Source organism: Festucalex cinctus, chromosome 13 (genome assembly GCF_051991245.1).
Source record: "Festucalex cinctus isolate MCC-2025b chromosome 13, RoL_Fcin_1.0, whole genome shotgun sequence".
Classification (NCBI taxonomy): Eukaryota; Metazoa; Chordata; class Actinopteri; order Syngnathiformes; family Syngnathidae; genus Festucalex; species Festucalex cinctus.
In genome coordinates this window covers 19,036,897-19,055,306 of record NC_135423.1, presented here as the reverse complement: position 1 = coordinate 19,055,306, position 18,410 = coordinate 19,036,897, and the positions used below count along the sequence as shown (strand labels likewise).

At 41.2% G+C, this 18,410-nt stretch overlaps 1 protein-coding gene across 1 annotated transcript; it reads right to left on the bottom strand.

Annotated features, from left to right (window-relative positions):
* Positions 1 to 969: 969 nt before the first annotated feature.
* On the bottom strand, positions 970 to 18,363 carry ypel2b (yippee-like 2b). The gene is made up of 5 exons (XM_077541597.1): positions 18,127 to 18,363; positions 8,808 to 9,039; positions 7,613 to 7,656; positions 7,081 to 7,189; positions 970 to 3,134 (listed from the first exon to the last, which is right to left on the bottom strand). Exons 2-5 carry the CDS (start codon positions 8,922 to 8,924, stop codon positions 3,045 to 3,047), a joined length of 360 nt encoding a protein of 119 aa, XP_077397723.1. The 5' UTR covers positions 8,925 to 9,039; positions 18,127 to 18,363; the 3' UTR covers positions 970 to 3,044.
* Positions 18,364 to 18,410: the final 47 nt, after the last annotated feature.

Below are 18,410 nucleotides of genomic sequence, written 5' to 3'. Positions count from 1 at the left end.
GGTGTAAACATTTTTGGCTGGCGACTGGCGAGTATGTTCGAACATACTCAAACATGCTCGCAAATACGTTCGAACATACTCGCAAATAGGTTCAAACAAACTCGCAAATACGTTCGAACATACTCGCAAATATGTTCGAACATACATGTAGGCTACATGCTACAAAGTTAGCATACCTTACCATAATGCCACGGGGTATTATTTGCGCATGCGCGAATGAAAACAAAACCCCCTTTTTCTCAGGCACTTGCGCCACATTACCAATTCATTAGAAAATTAAGTAGACAAAAAACAGTGTTTATTCGTAACTTTTCAAGACTTGGTTTTAGAGTTTAGGTTGGAATTGGGTTATGGCTGAGGTTAGGGTAAAGAATGGGGGTAGACAGGGTTAGGGTTAAGGGTTAGGGTTAAGGGTTAGGGTTAGGTTCCACCAAAATGTGTGTGTGTGGGTGTGTGTGTGTGTGTTGGGGGGGGGGCTTTATTTGGAGATGTTGTACCAGCATTAAAATGCTTTAAAAGGGAGATTAAATTATGTTCTCGAAAAGTGGAGGCCAAACATCCATTTGTCACATTTAAAAAACTGCGCATGCGGAAGACCATCCTACTAGCACTCCTGCTCGGAAACGCCTCTTAAATGTCGCTAACGTCCGAACTCATCTTCATCATCATGTTCATCAGTCTCTGCAGCCGGCCTCGCTTCATACGGATGTCCTCTTGCCGGTCTCAGCTATTTTCAAAGTACGCGGTCAGCTCGGTGGAGCTACAACGATGAATGGCCGAATCCGAAGCTCACTACATGAAGCTAGCTACATGCTACAAACACTCGAAGTGCGCATGCGCAGCTAGGAACGAGCACGCCTTTGTGTGTTAAAGTCATTAACACTCAATTATACATCACACCTTAAGGGGGAGCCCATGAGCAAAACTAATTACTTCTTACTTCCGCGTATAGTAAGAGAAGAAACAGTGTTGTCGATAGAGATATCAAGGTGCATTTTATTAGATGATGATCCAATAACATGAAGTCAACATCAGCATCCCTCTTTACAAAAGACGTTAAAATTGAAACATTTTGGGTAAAAAATTCATTTTGTACAGCCAACCAGAGAGAAAGCCTGACAAGACCCAAATCAAATTCATTCATCATCGTGGGGGGTTTGTCGATAAAACATGACACTTTGACATTATTTACATTCTGTAACATGGAGTTTGACATGAATGGTAATCCTCATGGCAAAGACAGTCAATACAATAGATTCATATATTAAGATCTGTTGTTTACAAAATAAAAGATGCAAAATACATATGACGAACAAGTATTATCAACAGCCTTGGCTTTCAGCTATACACACCCGCGTTTTGCACAACGTTCCCCGAGCAAAATAGGACCTTTTGCTTGGTCAGGTTCATGTTGATGGGTGCTTTCTTTGGTTGTGATGGATTTGAATATGACCATATACTGCTGCTAACTGGAGAGGTTGGAACAAGCATCAACAAAAGAGACTAGCACGGGAAGATGAGACGTTCTACTGCCCTACATCTGGATTGCATTTACGTCTGTTACGTTTTTGACATGATGCAGATGGATCAGAAACGGTGCCATTGGCAGTAACCGTCTCAGCTGGGACGAAGCGGCGGCTCAAAGCCGACTGGCACTTTAGCTCATGCATACTGTATATTTGTGGTGCATTCCACATGATGGAAAGTCTAATGGATTCTCTCATTTGAAAAAAAGCACATTTCCATCAGAGTAGCATAAGAACTCCGCTTTTGCGCGTGGAATATCGAGTCGGGGCGACAGACGCAAGCAGAAAAGAAAAGAAAAAAAGAACATGGAGAATAACACGAGGATCTTTCTAGAAAAACTGCTTCATGTAGCCAGGTATGTTCATGATGGAGCATTAGGACCAGTTCAATGTGACAGCAGTTAAACAGCAACAGAAAACATGTAAATGTCACTGGAGTGTGAGAACACAAAAAGACAACATGGTATTAAAACTCGAGTTGAATTATTTGCCATGATATACTGATCATTGCCCTGGGAATTCATAGCAAGTACATGTGTGTGTGTGTGTGTGAAGCGGATGAACACAAGTCATGCCACTAAAGTCAGCCCAGGTCAAGGAAGTAATTTCCTCTAAAGTGAGATTGCACAGACACGGCACACCACTATGTGAATCATTAGCTTTTTTAGCATCCACAGTCGACTTCAATGTGGTCATGAAAATAATCCGAAACACGATAAACCCTTCAACTCGTCATACTCTGGCCATTTCTCAAACTCATGCTCACAGTTCAGGATCGCTCCCCATCCAACTGAAACTTTGGGGCCCAGCCGAGACCTTTCCTGTGCTTACACACAAAAAAAACCCGGCAAAGTTCTAAGAGAAGCCGATGACGGTCGAGCTATATCTTTCAATATGGCCGCCCTGAGTTTGGACCGAGTCCCAGCCAGAAGCCGTCGAAGCTCCCGCATTACTGGAACACGATCTTTCCCTCGCCCTCCCCCTCCGTCTTTAGTGAGCATCAATCCCCCGTTGTGCTCGGGCGTCCCTGCCAAGCCTCGTCACCGGCCCAGCTGGCACCGCCCCAATCATGTCGATTTGCTATAATCATCTTAGGTCATCGCTAGCTACGGTGGGTGGCAGAACAGCCGAGCGAGGCGGACTGCTGGATGCGTTTCCCCCGGAGCTGCTTTAGAACACTAGCGCGCGCTCAAGTGCTGTGCTAACGCTGTAAAGATACGGAATCGGGTTTCGGTAAGAAAAGGAGACCTCGCGTCTCATCCGCCAGTCAGAGGCCATCTGCCGCAGCTCCCCAGCTTGGATGTCAGCGACCTGATGCGTGAGTGTCGGTGTGTGCAAGAGGCGTCGCAGGGGAGGAATGGGCAGGGACTTACAGAGGTTAATGGTAAATCAGCCAAACCAAAGTCACACACTCACCCACTACAACCCCCTAACACCCTCCCCCGCCCGCCCTCCCCGTCCATTCACCCAACCCTCTCCCCTTCCGCTGCGCTCATGTCCTGGCGGGCTCGTCGTCGCTCAGTCCCAGCCGTTGTCCTTGATCATGTGGGCCAGCTCGATGATGAACTTGCCCTCTTTATACTTCTGACTGCTCTCAAAGGCATGTTCCTGGAGGGTGCGGCACAGGACAGAAGGGATGACATTTCGCTTTCAAAGACAGTACAGGAACATTTCTATATCCTCCTGACTTCCAGGAAAAAAAAAATATTGTCCAATCATGTTTATTTTTGGTATTCCCCAATTTTTGTGAAGTAAATGGAATACTGCAAAAGAAATTTTTGAAAAAATTGTTTATATTTTCAAGCTATGATGTGTCCATGTCCACTACAGAGGACATTTTTTAAAACTTAAATGCTAGGCTCAAATACAGTTAAAATAATTCAAACAATACTTTAACGTGTTCTTAAGAGTCTTATAGAAAACATGCGAACAACATTTAAAGCCTACATTTGTTCAATAAAAAGTGTGATACACTTACTTTTCCTCTTCCCGGAAAATTGCTTGCACTGAGGGAAGCCCCACCCCTACACATTTGATATCATTGGAAAGCTCTGAATGTCCTCTATAGAGCACAAAGGGAGTTAATTCAATCGTATGCACTGGATGGGAGATATTCAGGTTTAAAAAGGTCCACTACAGAGGACAAATTTGAATAGCTGGTAGTCAGGAGGATATAGCACTATAAAAAGTATACACACCCCTGTTCAAAGGTAGGTTTTTGTGATTAAAAAAAACATGAGACCAAGATAAATTGTTTACAAACATTTGCCGCCATTCATATGGCCTTGAACAAGTCATTTTCAAGCGGCCAATTGTGGCCCAGTTTACTGACCAAGCCCAGAAAACAGGTGAGCCATGATTGGCCGTTACCGACTTCCTTAGCACAGGTGATGTCATCATCAGTCAACAGCAAGTACAAAAATTACTTTGAAAGGTATTAATTGTACATGAAAAATAATGAAGCAATCAAAATAATTATGGACAAAATATGAACATTTCACTGCTGAAAATTGTTCAACGAGTCAAGTATCCCTTTAAATTGGGGCCAGTTTGGAGCATGTGTCTTAAGTGTGGCCGGTCATGTGATTATACTGAGGCACAATGACTGCTGCCTTCTAATCCGGCGTCATTTTCATCCAGTCCCATGTCACAAATCCCCACCACATTTAAACATCCATCCATTTTCTTGACTGCTTATTCCTCCCAAGACTGGTTGCCAGCCAATCGCAGGGCACACAGAGACAAACAACCATCCACACTCACAAGCACACCTAGGGACAATTCGGAGCGCCCAATCAACCTGCCATGCATGTCTTTGGAATGTGGGAGGAGACCGGAGTACCCGGAGAAGACCCACGCAGGCACGGGGAGAACATGCAAACTCCACCCAGGAAGACCGGAGCCTGGACTCAAACCTAAGTCCTCAGAACTGGGAGGCGAACGTGCTAACCACTCAGTCACCGTGCAGCCCACATTTAAACACTAAAACTAAATAAACTGTAGTTTGGCAACCAAAAGTTCCAATTCGAGGATATACTATACTTGTGTTAGATCTTGTTACCAGATGCGGAAATGTCTCACTGTGGACTGGAGTCTGTCTACCTTGTTTTGTCTTTTGACAGTGTGGATTTGGAGTGTCATGATCAGATTTCTGGTATATAAGGGCAGTGGGTCAAGGCCTCTCTACAGAACTTTGATGACAGCAGAAAATCGACACAGCTGCAACTGATATGTGTGTCATTGCCCCCAACCCCCAATTAAGTACTATTTCATGTGTGTGTGTACACCCGCCATGTGTTCTCCACCTTGTGGGGTCGGCGGGACAGGAATAGAACCTCGGTCGAAAAAATAACCACCCATAAGGTTGATGTAGGAAAATGTTTATCATGGGAATGGTACAGTTGGAGGTGAGGCCCAGGCAGGCGGTCAATGGAGCCCTCTCAGGCACCGAACAACAAGGATATTGTGTGCTTGTGCGGGTCCCCACCATGGAATAGGCTCACGAAAGCTCCAGTGTAAATTCTCACCTCCATGCTGACAGGGTTCACCTCTGACAACTGCACTCAATCAGCTTTGCTGATATATGAAGGCAGATAACGTGCGTTGCCCATTAAATAGCCTTGACATGGGACCGAAAAATGTGTAGTTTGACTGTTTGTTTGATTGTATCTCTGACCTCTCTCACCAATCATTTGATTTTTAAAACAAACTAATGAGTCAGGTTATTCGTAGATGTGGTCAAATAAAAAAGTTAGAATGTTTATGTAAAATACTTTTTAATAACAAATTCAAATGATAATAAATTTGCATTTTCACATTTTTGATTAACTGAACTGGAAGTCAAGGTACCACTGTATTTAGTCATACATAGGTAGTCAGCTCAAATAGGCTCCAGCACACCTGTGAGAGTTGGGAATATTTATTCATCGATCACAGTTTTGAACACTGGTTTCGGTTGCTGTTTCAATCCACTAACTTTCACTGTTGGAAATGTTACTTTATAAAAGTAATTCGTTATAGTTACTTATTACTTGCTCAAAAAAGTAACTGTTAGTAACTGAATGACTTCATAACCAGAGGTGGCAAATCCAGGTTCAGAAAGTAAAAACCCTGTCACAGTTTAGCTTTAGCCCCTGGTGCTAGCTAGCTAGCTAGCTCCATAGCAGAAAAACGAGCACCATGGGCGCTAGCTAGGGAGCTAGCTAGCACGACAACTGAAACAATTAGCGACAAGGGTATAAATAAATAAAATAAAATGAAATAAAAGTAATTCATTACCAGGCAAAGTAACTATTTTCACTTCTTAAAAAAAAAATTTGATTTTTTTTCCTATTATTATTTTATATTATATTATTACTATATATGGGCGGCACGGTGGGCGAGTGGTTAGCACGTCCGCCTCCCAGTTCTGAGGACTCCGGTTCGAGTCCAGGCTCCGGCCTTCCTGGGTGGAGTTTGCATGTTCTCCCCGTGCCCGCGTGGGTCTTCTCCGGGTACTCCGGTCTCCTCCCACATTCCAAAGACATGCATGGCAGGTTAATTGGACGCTCCAAATTGTCCCTAGGTGTGTTTGTGAGTGTGGATGGTTGTTCGTCTCTGTGTGCCCTGCGATTGGCTGGCAACCAGTCCAGGGTGTCCCCCGCCTACTGCCCAGAGCCAGCTGAGATAGGCGCCAGCAACCCCCTTGTGAGGAATAAGCGGTCAAGAAAATGGATGGATGGATGGATGGATGGCATAATGATTCTACTACTGCCAGTTACTACAGCAATCAGAGTAATAATAAAAACAATATATACTGGATATAGTGATTTGTGGCACATATGTCACATTTGTGGACAGTCCTGGCACAGACAGTTAAGAAAAGGTTAGGGTGGTTTGTTAGTTTGTATTAATTTTAGTTATTTAATACATGCCTAGTTTTGGTTAGTTAGTCAGTAATATTTATTTATTTATTTATTTAATATGTATTACTAGTGCGCAATATAAAAAAAAAAAAACTTGGAAGCGACGCCATCTGAAGGTGCTTTTCTATTGGCTGCTGCTAATGACATCACTTCTGTGTGACACATTTTCAGTCATCCTTATTCCGGTTAATATCAAAATAAATCTACATAAAATCACATTTAAAATCATCCCCAAAAGCTCATGCATTAAATTAATTACCAACGACGAAAACGAATGACATTTTTACTATAATTATAGTTAGTTTTGTAAACATAAAATTGTAGTTTCAGTTAATTTTCTTTTTTTTTTTTATACGAAAATCATAATTTTAAATGTTGTAATCTCTTATGAAAGCAGGGGTGTCTTTTAAAGGGCCATCAGTGTGTTCAAGTTAAATGTCATACTTTATTCCCAACCTGCCGAACAGCACCCCCAAAGATAAATAAAGATGCTTATTACTGAATCCTGCCTGCAGCTTGACTGATTCCGAATGAGGAGGTGGTCCAAATATAATAGGAGGTGCAAATAAAATTAGGACGTGGCTGTTAATCACCTCACAACCTTTGAAGCGGTTTGCGTGCAGTACTGAAAATAAGCCAAGGGCACTCACATATTTCCATCCCAGGGTGGTCTTGCAGTTCTCACAGTAGATATCTGCTACAGCGTGCAGGCCTGTGAGCAGAACTCTCTCCTCTGCAGGACCACACCCCACGTTCACCCTGCAAGAACAAGAATGGGTTCACAGAGAGACAGACAGACAGGAGCGAGTTTAACTTGCTCAGTTTCATACAGAGTGTAATGTGCACAGAGTGAGTGAGTCACTGAATCCCACCCACTCACTCTCAGAGAAGAGAACTGGGCTGCCTAGCATTGACTCGAACAGCCTTATTTTCTGACTAAATTCATCTGATAATGACAGCCCCCGGAGGCACGCTTGCCGTCTACACCGCAGTCGAAAAACAAAAACAATGTGCCAACCTGGTGGAACAATATGCATCGCAAACTTCCTTCCCGAAATAACAGCATATGGAAAATTGCTCGTCTCCCGAGGGTAGCGTGCATAGGAGCTTATTTCCGACCAGCCAAAGTTAAGCCAATTGAAAACAGATGGAGAGAACAAAGAACAAAAGACGGACACTCACACTGAGTTGAACAGGTAGGCTCTGCCCTGGCTGCCCTGGAACGACTGCAGAGGCAAGAAAAAAGCAAGATGAGTAGGCTGCGACACACATGCACCTTTTTAAATTCCCTGGAATGGCCTCTCACAGAAGGTATTAATGAAAACAATCAAAGACGTGCAGCTCCAGGTCATTTATCCGCTGAAACAGAAGGTCTTTTGTGTGCTAGGTGAATGCTGTTTTCATTGCACGTGTAAAAGTGATTCATTCATAATACAACTCACTAACCATCTTAGAACATAATCCAGTCACAGGAGATACAGTAGAGAGGCTAAAACTGCCTATTCACTTGTATAATCATAATGTAAATATTGAAAAATATTAAAACATGGTTACTGTTTTAAATGCCTGTAAAAGTGAAGCCATCTGAGTTGGAATATATTAAGCACATCTGTAACTCAAGGTTCTTTTCTACGGAAGCATGTTGCATTCACTTTTGGGGGCCTTTTATTTTTTTATTTTATTTTTTTTTAAATATTTCTTTTTCTTGTTTTACGGATTTTTTTCTGATTTACTTAAAAAATACATGTTCCTTTCAATTTTCGTTTAAAATAATATATTTAAAATACACAAAACATCCCAAATGACAAAAAAAATAAAATAAATAAAAATGCCAAAATACACAAAAAAAAACATTTTGAAAAAAAATTCTGAAAAACAGGAAATAAAACATTAGAAAAACAGGGGAAACAGTAATGAAAAACAGAAGAATTATGAAAAACTGGGTAAAAAAAAAACAAAAACGGGGGGGGGGATGTGAAAAGCTGGTGTTTTTTTTTTTTTTACTAAAAACGGGGGGATCAGAAAAACAGGGGAAAAAATATTTTAAAACAAAACAGGAAAAATTGTTTTCAGAAAAACAGAAATAATTATTCAGAAAACAGGGGGAAAAAAATCCAAAAAACAGAAAGTAAATGCTCTGAAAAACAGAAAAAAAAAAAACTATTCAGAAAAAGAAAATTTTGAAAAATTAGATTAAAAAAATATATATATATATATTCTGAAAAATGGAAGAGGAACTATTTAAAAAAATATATATATAAAAAAAAAAAAAACTTCATTGTGATTGCAATGCACCTCCGCACTTTGCCGTAACTAAATCTAAAAGTAAAATGAGTGAAGTCAATGCAATGAAGTGCCGCCACCAACCGCCGGTTACCTTGGAGATGAGCTCGTCATGGTTGGCTAGGTGCGCCCGGCAGTGGATGCAGCTGTACGTCCGGTGGCAGCTCGGCAGGTAGGCCTGGAAGGTCTTGGAGCGCGTCATTCTGACCATGGGCGGGGTTGGCGGGCGGTGCAAGAAGGGACTGCCGGCCCAGGTCGGCTCACAAGGGAAGCACCGCAACACACAGGTGAGGGCCGTGGTGGGCGGTGGGTCGGGAGGCAAACACCTACCGCAAGAGAAGAATGAAAGAGCTCATGGTTTCACAGTTGCACATCAGCTGAAGATGTAGTGAATGCAGAGAAGTGTTGTTTGGGCAGATCATGTAGACAACTTTATTTAATGGCTGGTTGCCATTTATCCATCATTTTATTTTCAAAAAAATAAAGTCAAAAAAATAATCAAAAAAATAAGGCTCTAGTTTACTGCTCTTATAGTGTGTGGTGTACTCAAAATATCTCCATGGACAATCGCGAGTCTCACGCCCCGCAAACAAGATCTACTGTAGTACCAAGACTGACCTGTGATGGCAGCATGGTGCCATAGGGCATTCATACTGCCAAAAAATACAAAGAAGAAATAGTAATAGTAGTAGTAGTAGTAGTAGTAGTAGTAGTAGTAGTAGTAGTAGTAGTAGTAATAATATTAGAAGAAGGTAGGCTAACTGTTGGCTTATGTGGTAACAACATTACACTTGCATAACTTCCTCCTTGTCATTGTGATTGTTGTGAATGACATGTGAGACACAAAACACAAGTGTGCAAGCAATATAAAATAGCTATTGCTCTTTCAAGTCACAATCATTATTTGAGTCCGTTGTTTGGCCCAACTCTGTGTTGAAAGAACACATAAGGATTTAGTATTTGTTGAACAAGTTTAAAATTTGCGATTATTGACCAAGACTGTTCACTGAGCTGATAGTAGAGGAAAACTCAATCTTGACATTCTTCACAACACAGTAAAGTTGCTCAAGATAATCTTTCAGAGAAATACCAAAATCATGCCTTTGCTGGATTTCATTAGAATTAGACTAAATTATTGGTACGTGTGCACCTTGCTTTAGTCACTGGTTAACTAAGTGTCCATTCAACTGGACAAAAATGTTGTATACCCTTAAATGAAAATGAAAACAGAAGTAACAGTCACTGCTGACAGAACATAAGGCTGATAAAAAAATTGTGTTATGTACTGTATTATTCAGCAGTTTCAAATAATATATAGTTTTCAAATGGTAGTGACAGTCACATGATTCTTTCAAGATAAGGAGAAACAGATGGCTCGAAAACACTTTTTTTTTTGTACCCTAGGTTTCAAGCTGAAAACAACTTCTGCAGAATCGAGCCATTTGCAGACCTCCTCCCCGAGCAGCTGCATTGGGGTGTTTGTCCACACTTGCAGGCACGCTTCCCATTGACCCAACCAATGGAGGCAGGAAAGCAAGCTCGCATAGAAGTCTAGCATGAGGCCGCGGAGTTAATCTGCTTAGCCTAACACAACTGTGAGCCTCATGCTGAACTCACTCCATGATACCAAATAGACCGAGTCCTTAAAATACTTGTGTTGCTTGCCCGGGTGACTGAGATTAGTGAGCTGCCCCGGATTGTTCTATAGGTTTGGTAGGTTATGGCCAAATTTGAATGCATAACAGTTTGTGCCTGTCAAAGTTATTACAAGACAAGACATTCTACTTTTAAGCAGGCTATCAGGACATAGCAAAGGTGAAAAGGGTTATCTGTCTCTGCTGTACGTGCCTGGCCATTGGGTGGCAACTCATCTAGGTACATACTACACACAGTACACACCAACATTCGTCCAATGTCAGCTAGGATCTGGCTTACTTAAAGCCTGCAGTCACAAGAAAGAGTCATGCCTCTCCCAAAGGACTTTTCCTGGTGTGCTGTGACAAATTTTAAATACAGTGATACACAATATGGGCACATACATCCAACTGGCATGCACTCTGGGTAAGTTAAATCAAACAAAATACAGCTTTTACATGGTTTCTGACTTTCCGCAAAGTATCAGATCACTCAGTTTAGTTTCTGTAGCTCAGTAATAGGTCAATTTTGTCCAACAAATATATATTTTTATTATAATGTTACTTGTGTAGCTAGATAGCTTTTTTTGTTTAGATGTCTAATTGTAAGTCCTTACAACTTTGATTTAAGTTGAAAATATTATGTGGCCGACTATCATCTGGTGCGACCATTGTAGAAAGCTTTCCATGAAAGATGTATCTCCTAAAATGTATATTCCTAAACTGGAGATAATAGTAATTTGTAGACAATAAACAAATAATGATAATAAAGAATAAATATTTTATTTCTAAATTAACTGTACTGGCTGGGTCTGGTGAAGTCCTTATCCATCAATGACCCAGGGTGGCATGGCTCAGTGGTAGAGTGGTTGTCTCCCAACCCAGAGGTTGTGGGTTCAATCCCATACCATTATGACCACATCAAAGTATCCTTGAATTGAGGAAGATACTGAACCCACAACTTGCTCCTGATGCTGTGGCATCAGTAGGTGAATGAATGAGTAGTTGAATGTAAAGCGCTTTGAGAACCTTGTAAGGTGGAAAAGCACTATATAAATGAAGTACCATTTACGTTTGTTAGTAAATGAGTCCCATTGTTAGCAGTATAAGATGGAAAATCAGACGGGTTGATTTTTCCTGTAGTCAAACTAGAAAATGTAGTCAAGCCCATCAGATATGACCAGTATCATAGAAGCTTATTTGGCTAATTAGAAAAAAAAATGTTGTAATAAAAGTGTTGTGCTGTTCCCCAGTGTTATTTCTCATATGGTAGCAGAGCAGTCATTGAAATCTAACTACACGCCACTAATGAGAATCACAACAAGCTGCACCATTTGGTGTCTCCTTCCTGTCAGTCTTTAAGGAACCATCTGGAAAAACTAATAAAGCTCTGAAAGGAAGGACAGCTGTCTGTCCAAGAGAAGTAGAAAGAAAGACCCTTTTATTGGCCTCCTGAAACCTCAGTTTTAATATTGGCCATGAGCTGATAACTGTTCTCGTAATGACGGGAGCAGGGAGTTATTAATATAAATAAATAACGCAGTGTGACGTGAGACATGCCCTTTGTCTGACTTGGTGCCAGCTGAGTGGGATTGGGGCACAAAGCGGTGCTCAGTACAGATATCAGTCAACCCAACACCCCACCCACTTCCACACACACGCACATGCACATCCACACACAAAGGCAATAATGACAAAAAGTGTCACAAGATTGAAATACGAAAGTTAATATATATACATATATATATATATAAACTGTAGTGCTTAATTTGAGATGTCAGCACCCTTGAAGAAGGTTATTTTTTCACTACTTTTTTTTCTGTACGGAGCTACTTTCAACATTGTTGGAAGGAATAGCCCTTCAAATCTGTTTTCCCGTTTAGTTTTTCCATTTATTTTACATATTCCTTGATTTATCATTAAATAACCCCTGAATCATATTACAATATTCCGGCATATGAAAGCGGGAAAAGTGGTCTGAAACTGTTAAGTGAAAATGTTGAGTTCTCTCTGTGCATATTGTATTTTACTTGTACGCCTGAGAATATAGTATATGTTAGGGAATACTGCAATAGGAGAAAGAAAAAAAAACAGAAACCTATCTGACCTTATATCTTTAGCTCAAACCTTTGTAGCAAATAAATGCTCCAATAAATTGCAATAATTTGTACGCTTTGACAGAAATCTGATTTGGTTGCTTTCTGGGTGCCTCCCATTGGAGTAGTTCCAGGCATGTCCAGCTGGTAGAGCACGCGAGGGTAGACGCACAATACACTACTCAACGCCTCCGACTCCCTGAGGAGAGCTATAAAAACGTTGCTGGGGAGATGGGACACCTGGACCCTGTCCTAATCGGGTGGTCTTGAAATTGTACCCCGATTACAGTTTTACAATATCATAGCATTGTCATGGTGATCATAAAAAATACAATGATATAGCTGTATTGATACGTTTTATTTTATTTTATTTATTTATTTTTGTCTGAACTAAAAAGGTTCGTCTCAGTCTCAGTCAATGCGACAAGGCAATGGAGGTTTTGATTTAAGATGGTTAGATGCAGCCAAAAACATAAACTCCATAGTTCCTGAAGCGGGTAATAGTTAAAAACAACACGGCTCCAATTTACAGCAGCTTCCAGATATCTTAATCAAAGGCTGCACACTAAACATCCACTCGAGTCGTAACACTCATACAAATGAGCCACTGCTGTATAAGCTAGCCCTGTACAATTAAATCATAGTGTGGATATCGCTGCCTTAATAACCAAAGACATCGTGACTAGGCAAGTGGTTACTTGGGGACCATGATATATTTTCCTCCTGCATTAGTTTACTGTAGTCGTCAAGTTTGTTTATTTGATATCAGGCACATTGTTAGACAGCTAAGTGTCCTTGACCATTTTAAGTCAGGCAGATTATTGAAACAGCTAAGGGTCCTAAAAAGGGCGCTTATTGAGTAGGGGTGTGAATTGCCTAGTACCTGACTATTCGATTCGTATCACGATTCACAGGTCACGATTCGATTCGATACCGATTAATCCCGATACGAATTTATAAGTCGATTGTTGAGATTTTTTTTTCATTCAAATTTAGAAAATACTAATCAGTAAGCTTGTAGAGTGTAAGATTTATATGAAAATGTATTATTTATTTATCTGAAATTTCAGTCTTATAGAGGTTGTAATCTGTTTCATGTTTGAACAGCATTAAAATAAAATATTAAGGCTTAATGTTCCGTTCATATAACATTCTTCCATGCTCAAGGTGTGAATCCTAACCCGAAGTCAGACGTTTTGTTGAATATTTTTCCATTAAAAATGGAAGTTTAAAAATCGATTCACACACACACACAAAAAAAAAAAAAAAAAAAAAAAGGCGATGATGATAAGACGTTGAATCGGTAAGACTACCGAATGAACAATTCTGAGCTCTTAAAAAAATAAATAAAAAAAAAAATCGATTTTTTTTTTAATCGATTCGAGAATCGCGCGATGTAGTATCGCAATATATTGCCGAATCGATTTTTTTTTAACACCCCTATTATTGAGCATGTTGGCCGTGTGTGGCAGTATTCGCGGCAGTTACAACCATGTGCACATACGATATGTCTAATATGACAAATGACGGAAACATTGACGGATGCCCATTTCGCTGACGAATGACGGATTGACGATTACAATATGGTTCGGCTCCAAATATTGACAGATTGACAATGACAGAAGGACTCTCATAAATCATTTACGTGCCCACTTCTGTTATTTAAACTAGACACACTGCTACATCACAATGCTGCAAAATTCAGAATAGCTAGCTTACAGATACATTTTCAGAAATAGTCAGCTAGCAAAAAGTGAATGAAAGAGAATGTGACGATATACTATGACGTGAACACATTTTGCAGCTTAAGTCTGCAATTAATTGTACGACTGCATTGTTAAAGTAACAATTTAGTTTGACAAGATATGACAAACTCCACTAAATGATTGTGAGATGGACAGTAGCAGATGTAATCAAAGATGACATGACAGAAGCCGTGACTGCTACCAAACACAGAACCTTAGTGTCTGATAGTGTTTGTCCATTTCTATCATTGTCTATTTTGGTTCCCCCCCTGCCTGTGCTCTCCTTATCTAAAGGCCTCACCACCACACAATTGCATTTGTCTTTCCTGTGCTGCCACTGTCTATTCATCAGTCCTAACGCGCGTCGTTTGAGGTCACCGCGCTGGCCGTTCTGGTCATTTCGGAGTGTCATCACAAAGGGTTACGTGCCATGAGTCTCACCAGCCGAAAGGCCCCTTGTATATCCCAACAAAAAAACCTTTGTTATATAACCCACTGATGCCGCCGCCGCCGCCGCTGCTGCCGTTTGTGACGACGATGGGGGCAAAGCGAGGGATGCGAGTCAGACGGGGACAGAGTGGGAAGTAGAAGTGTGCGTCGAATGCTGCGCACGAGCTGCACCCACAAGCACAAATCAGCACTCCACCTACTTTCATCGCGTTCCCCGATCGGTGCTATGAATGACATCACTTAGCCTCATCCGCATATCAAATACCACAGCTACGAAATCCCAAAAGGATGTGTATCATGCTTTCTTTGACTGTGTTTCGTAAAAAATTGATGATCAATCTATTTACTCGGAGAAAGGACAAAAAGAGATATTTTCGTGTATGTATGGCATGAGTCACCAAAAATACAAAAGGAGGGGATAGCGAGATAAGACATGATGTATGGTTTAGAGACACAAGAGGAAGAGACATTGCTGAAGATGGAAAAATTGAAGATGATGAAATTCTCTTCAACGATGGGCAGGATCAGCGATACAGACTGGAAGGGTTGGAGACAAAGTGAGAGAGGACAGATTGACATACAGAGGTTTGGACATGTACAGAAGATGGACAGCGGCTATATCGGCAGAAGGATGCTGGAAATACTGCCACTTTATTTTCGAGTACAAGTGGAAGTGCTTACATTTGAGTACAGTACTCACCAATACCAAGTACGTATACTTGATACTTGACAAAGCCATTAGGTCTGATGAAAATGTTTTAACTGAAGTGATAGATAATCACACTATTGCTGAATTTTCTGTGCTCTGTTTTTAAATAATAAAGAAGAATTTTATGTATTAGGCTAGAATTGTCACAGTCATCCAAGTAATGGCGAAGCAATCAAAGCAACCATTGATTTAATGAGCCAATCGCAGTTACACTTGCACGGCTTAATCTTTGAGATATGCTACTGGATCAAACGACAGGAGAAAAACAGGGAGCAAGGAAGAAGATGAGGCTATGGTGACTCCTGAATAGGGTTACAACTAGAGGTGGGAATCTTGGGGCACCTCACGATTCGATTGCGATTACGATTCAGAGGCGACGATTCGATTATAAAACGATTATTGATTTCCCCCCAGGCAGCAGAAAAAAAACAATGTATTTTGGCGCTTTTAATGTTTCGTACATTAGTTACAAAAATAGTACAAAAGTCCTCTCAGGCCTAAATAAACTACTATTTCAGTATCAAGTTAACAGTTCAAAACAGTAAATAAAATACTCAAGTCCTCATTCTGTAACAACAGCTTTTAAGTATATTCAGTCTTCAACAGAATAAAACATAGCATTGAGCAAAAATATATTATTTTTATCCACTCAAAAGTGCACTGAGGTATAAATGAAAGACAATGTGAACTACTACTTCAATACAAATGCCTTAAAAAAAAAGTGCTTTCCTGCTTTTTAAGTTGTGTAAAGATGAACATGTAAACATTAAAGTTTCTCAGAGGTACAAAAAAAAAAAAAAACCTCAAGTGCTTTTCTGCTTTTTAACTTGTGTAAACATGAACGTGTAAACATTAATGGGATCGTTCGGCTTTTTTAACATGAATCTCAATTTGATCCTCACCTCCCGTGTGTGCGATCAGCGCTGACTTCGGCGTTGGACGAGAGGAAAATAGTCCAGCAAGCTGGCTGGGGTCTCGGAAATAAAGCGTTTTTCTTCTAAAAACTATTTGTTTTCAAAAGCGTGATACATTTCCACCACAATACTCTTTTCTGAATAAAGTCAGACGCCATTACCGCCAGCCACTACTTTTCTGTTCGTTCGTTCGTATCACTGCGCGGCGCCCTGTAGAACGCTAACCGACGCACTGCAGCCAGCTAGCTGATACTTCCGCCTGAAGTTGTTTGCCTTTTCGGAGCAGGTCTGATCTCACGAAGAGGTGGGTTGGTCAGCTCAGCCATGCTTGTTGTTGTTTTGAATCTCGAGGCGTGAGTTGTGGATGTGTACTCTCGGTCCGTCCCAAAAAGCGTCCCGAAGACCGCGCGCGCTACTGCGTTTCAGTTCCGCGTACTTTTCGCTCGTTTCGCTTCCCTTGGCATATTTATATAATCGGAATTTGGACATTTGTGAATCGTTCTCGATTGTTGCACGGCCGAATCGTGAATAATCTAAGAATCGGAAATTTTGCACACCTCTAGTTACAACCCAAAGGGGAAGAACGTGAGATTGCATAAATGAAGTACACAAAATATTCCTATCAAACACTGCAAAGAGATAGATTAGTTATAAGCCATTAAACTTTCTACTGGGTTTTATTTTAGCTATACAGTATCTCACAAAAGTGAGTACAGCCCTCACAAGCGTGAGAGCAATCACACTAAATTTGACACACCTGCTCCCAATTAACACCTGAGAATGTGTAACTGGCTAATTGGAGTATTCATGCTTCTTTTGGCAGTACTTTATACATTAATGGCTGTCTGTTGAATTATTTTGCAGGGACAGTAAATTTACGTTGTTATTATATGAACTGTACACTAACCACAAAGTTTTATTTCTTCAGTGAAAAGAAATTAGTCACAAATGTGTGAGGGGTGTACTCACTTTTGTGAGACACGGTAGGCCTGTGGTCATGATGATACCGTTGCTGAAAATAAACTCTTGAGTGATGACATGATCAATAACCACAGAGTATATCTGCAGAATGACGCAAGATTGTAAGGCTGCAAGTTTTTACACAATATCAAACTTGTGTAGCCCTTCAAAACGTTTTGGATAAGCCTGCCGAAAACTTGCACAGGAAGGCCTATGTGTCACCAATTGGTGTAGTTACACATCAATAAACACACAAAATTGTGAATTGGTGGGGACGCTGAAGGCCTCCAGTGTGTGTGTGTTGCCTACTGTATGAATCAGGTCACAGGCAGTGGCACACTTTATCTGGGCCAAAACTTTAGCCACCACACGGAGCCCAGATGGCAGGGATGCCTGAGCTCAGCAATCCCGTGCGCACGCGCAAACGCACGCAGGCAGACACACGTACACACTCAAACAAACACACACTGCCATCCGACACTGACTTGAAGATCTGCAGTGACCTGGCAGGTCACGTGAGAGGGTTACAGCCTAACTTGCATCGATCACGTATGGTCGATGCAATGCAACGTTCACGACAAACGCCCGCGTGCACGCGTACTGTGACGCACGCGCTCGGGACAGACGCCACAAAACAACATGTGAGGATGAAGTGGATGAGAAGAGTAAACCTTGCTTTAAAAGTCCAAATAAATCAATGCACTGTAAAGGCACGACCCAATAAATAAATAGTACGTTTAGGGAAACATCAGAGTGCCGAATGTGTTGATAAATAATCAAGCACCACAGACTTTAAGAGCTGACATCGACACTGAATCTGCACAGAATAACAATGATTAAATGCAGTGTGTCAAAAGAAATGCAGTAAAGTGACGACAACAACAATGCACAGCAAATAGTTTTACCTTTGTGGGGGAGAAAAAGGGACCTACGCGTAGCCTGAAAAATGTCGCACCTCCTCGTTTTCTTCGTGACAGTGCCAATTTTAAACCTTCATTGGCGCTTCTTCCCTGACGAAAACGTCCTCTCGTCTTCTCGTCTCTTGTCTCTGCTCTCAGGGCCCTGGCAAGTCGTGCTCAGACGCAATGTTTTGACGCGCAACGATGCCCAGCACAGTTCGGAGGAGGAAGGTAAAGAGTGTGGACGGTGCCAGCCGGAGCAAGAGAATTCCCTTCTCTTGACTTCCGCC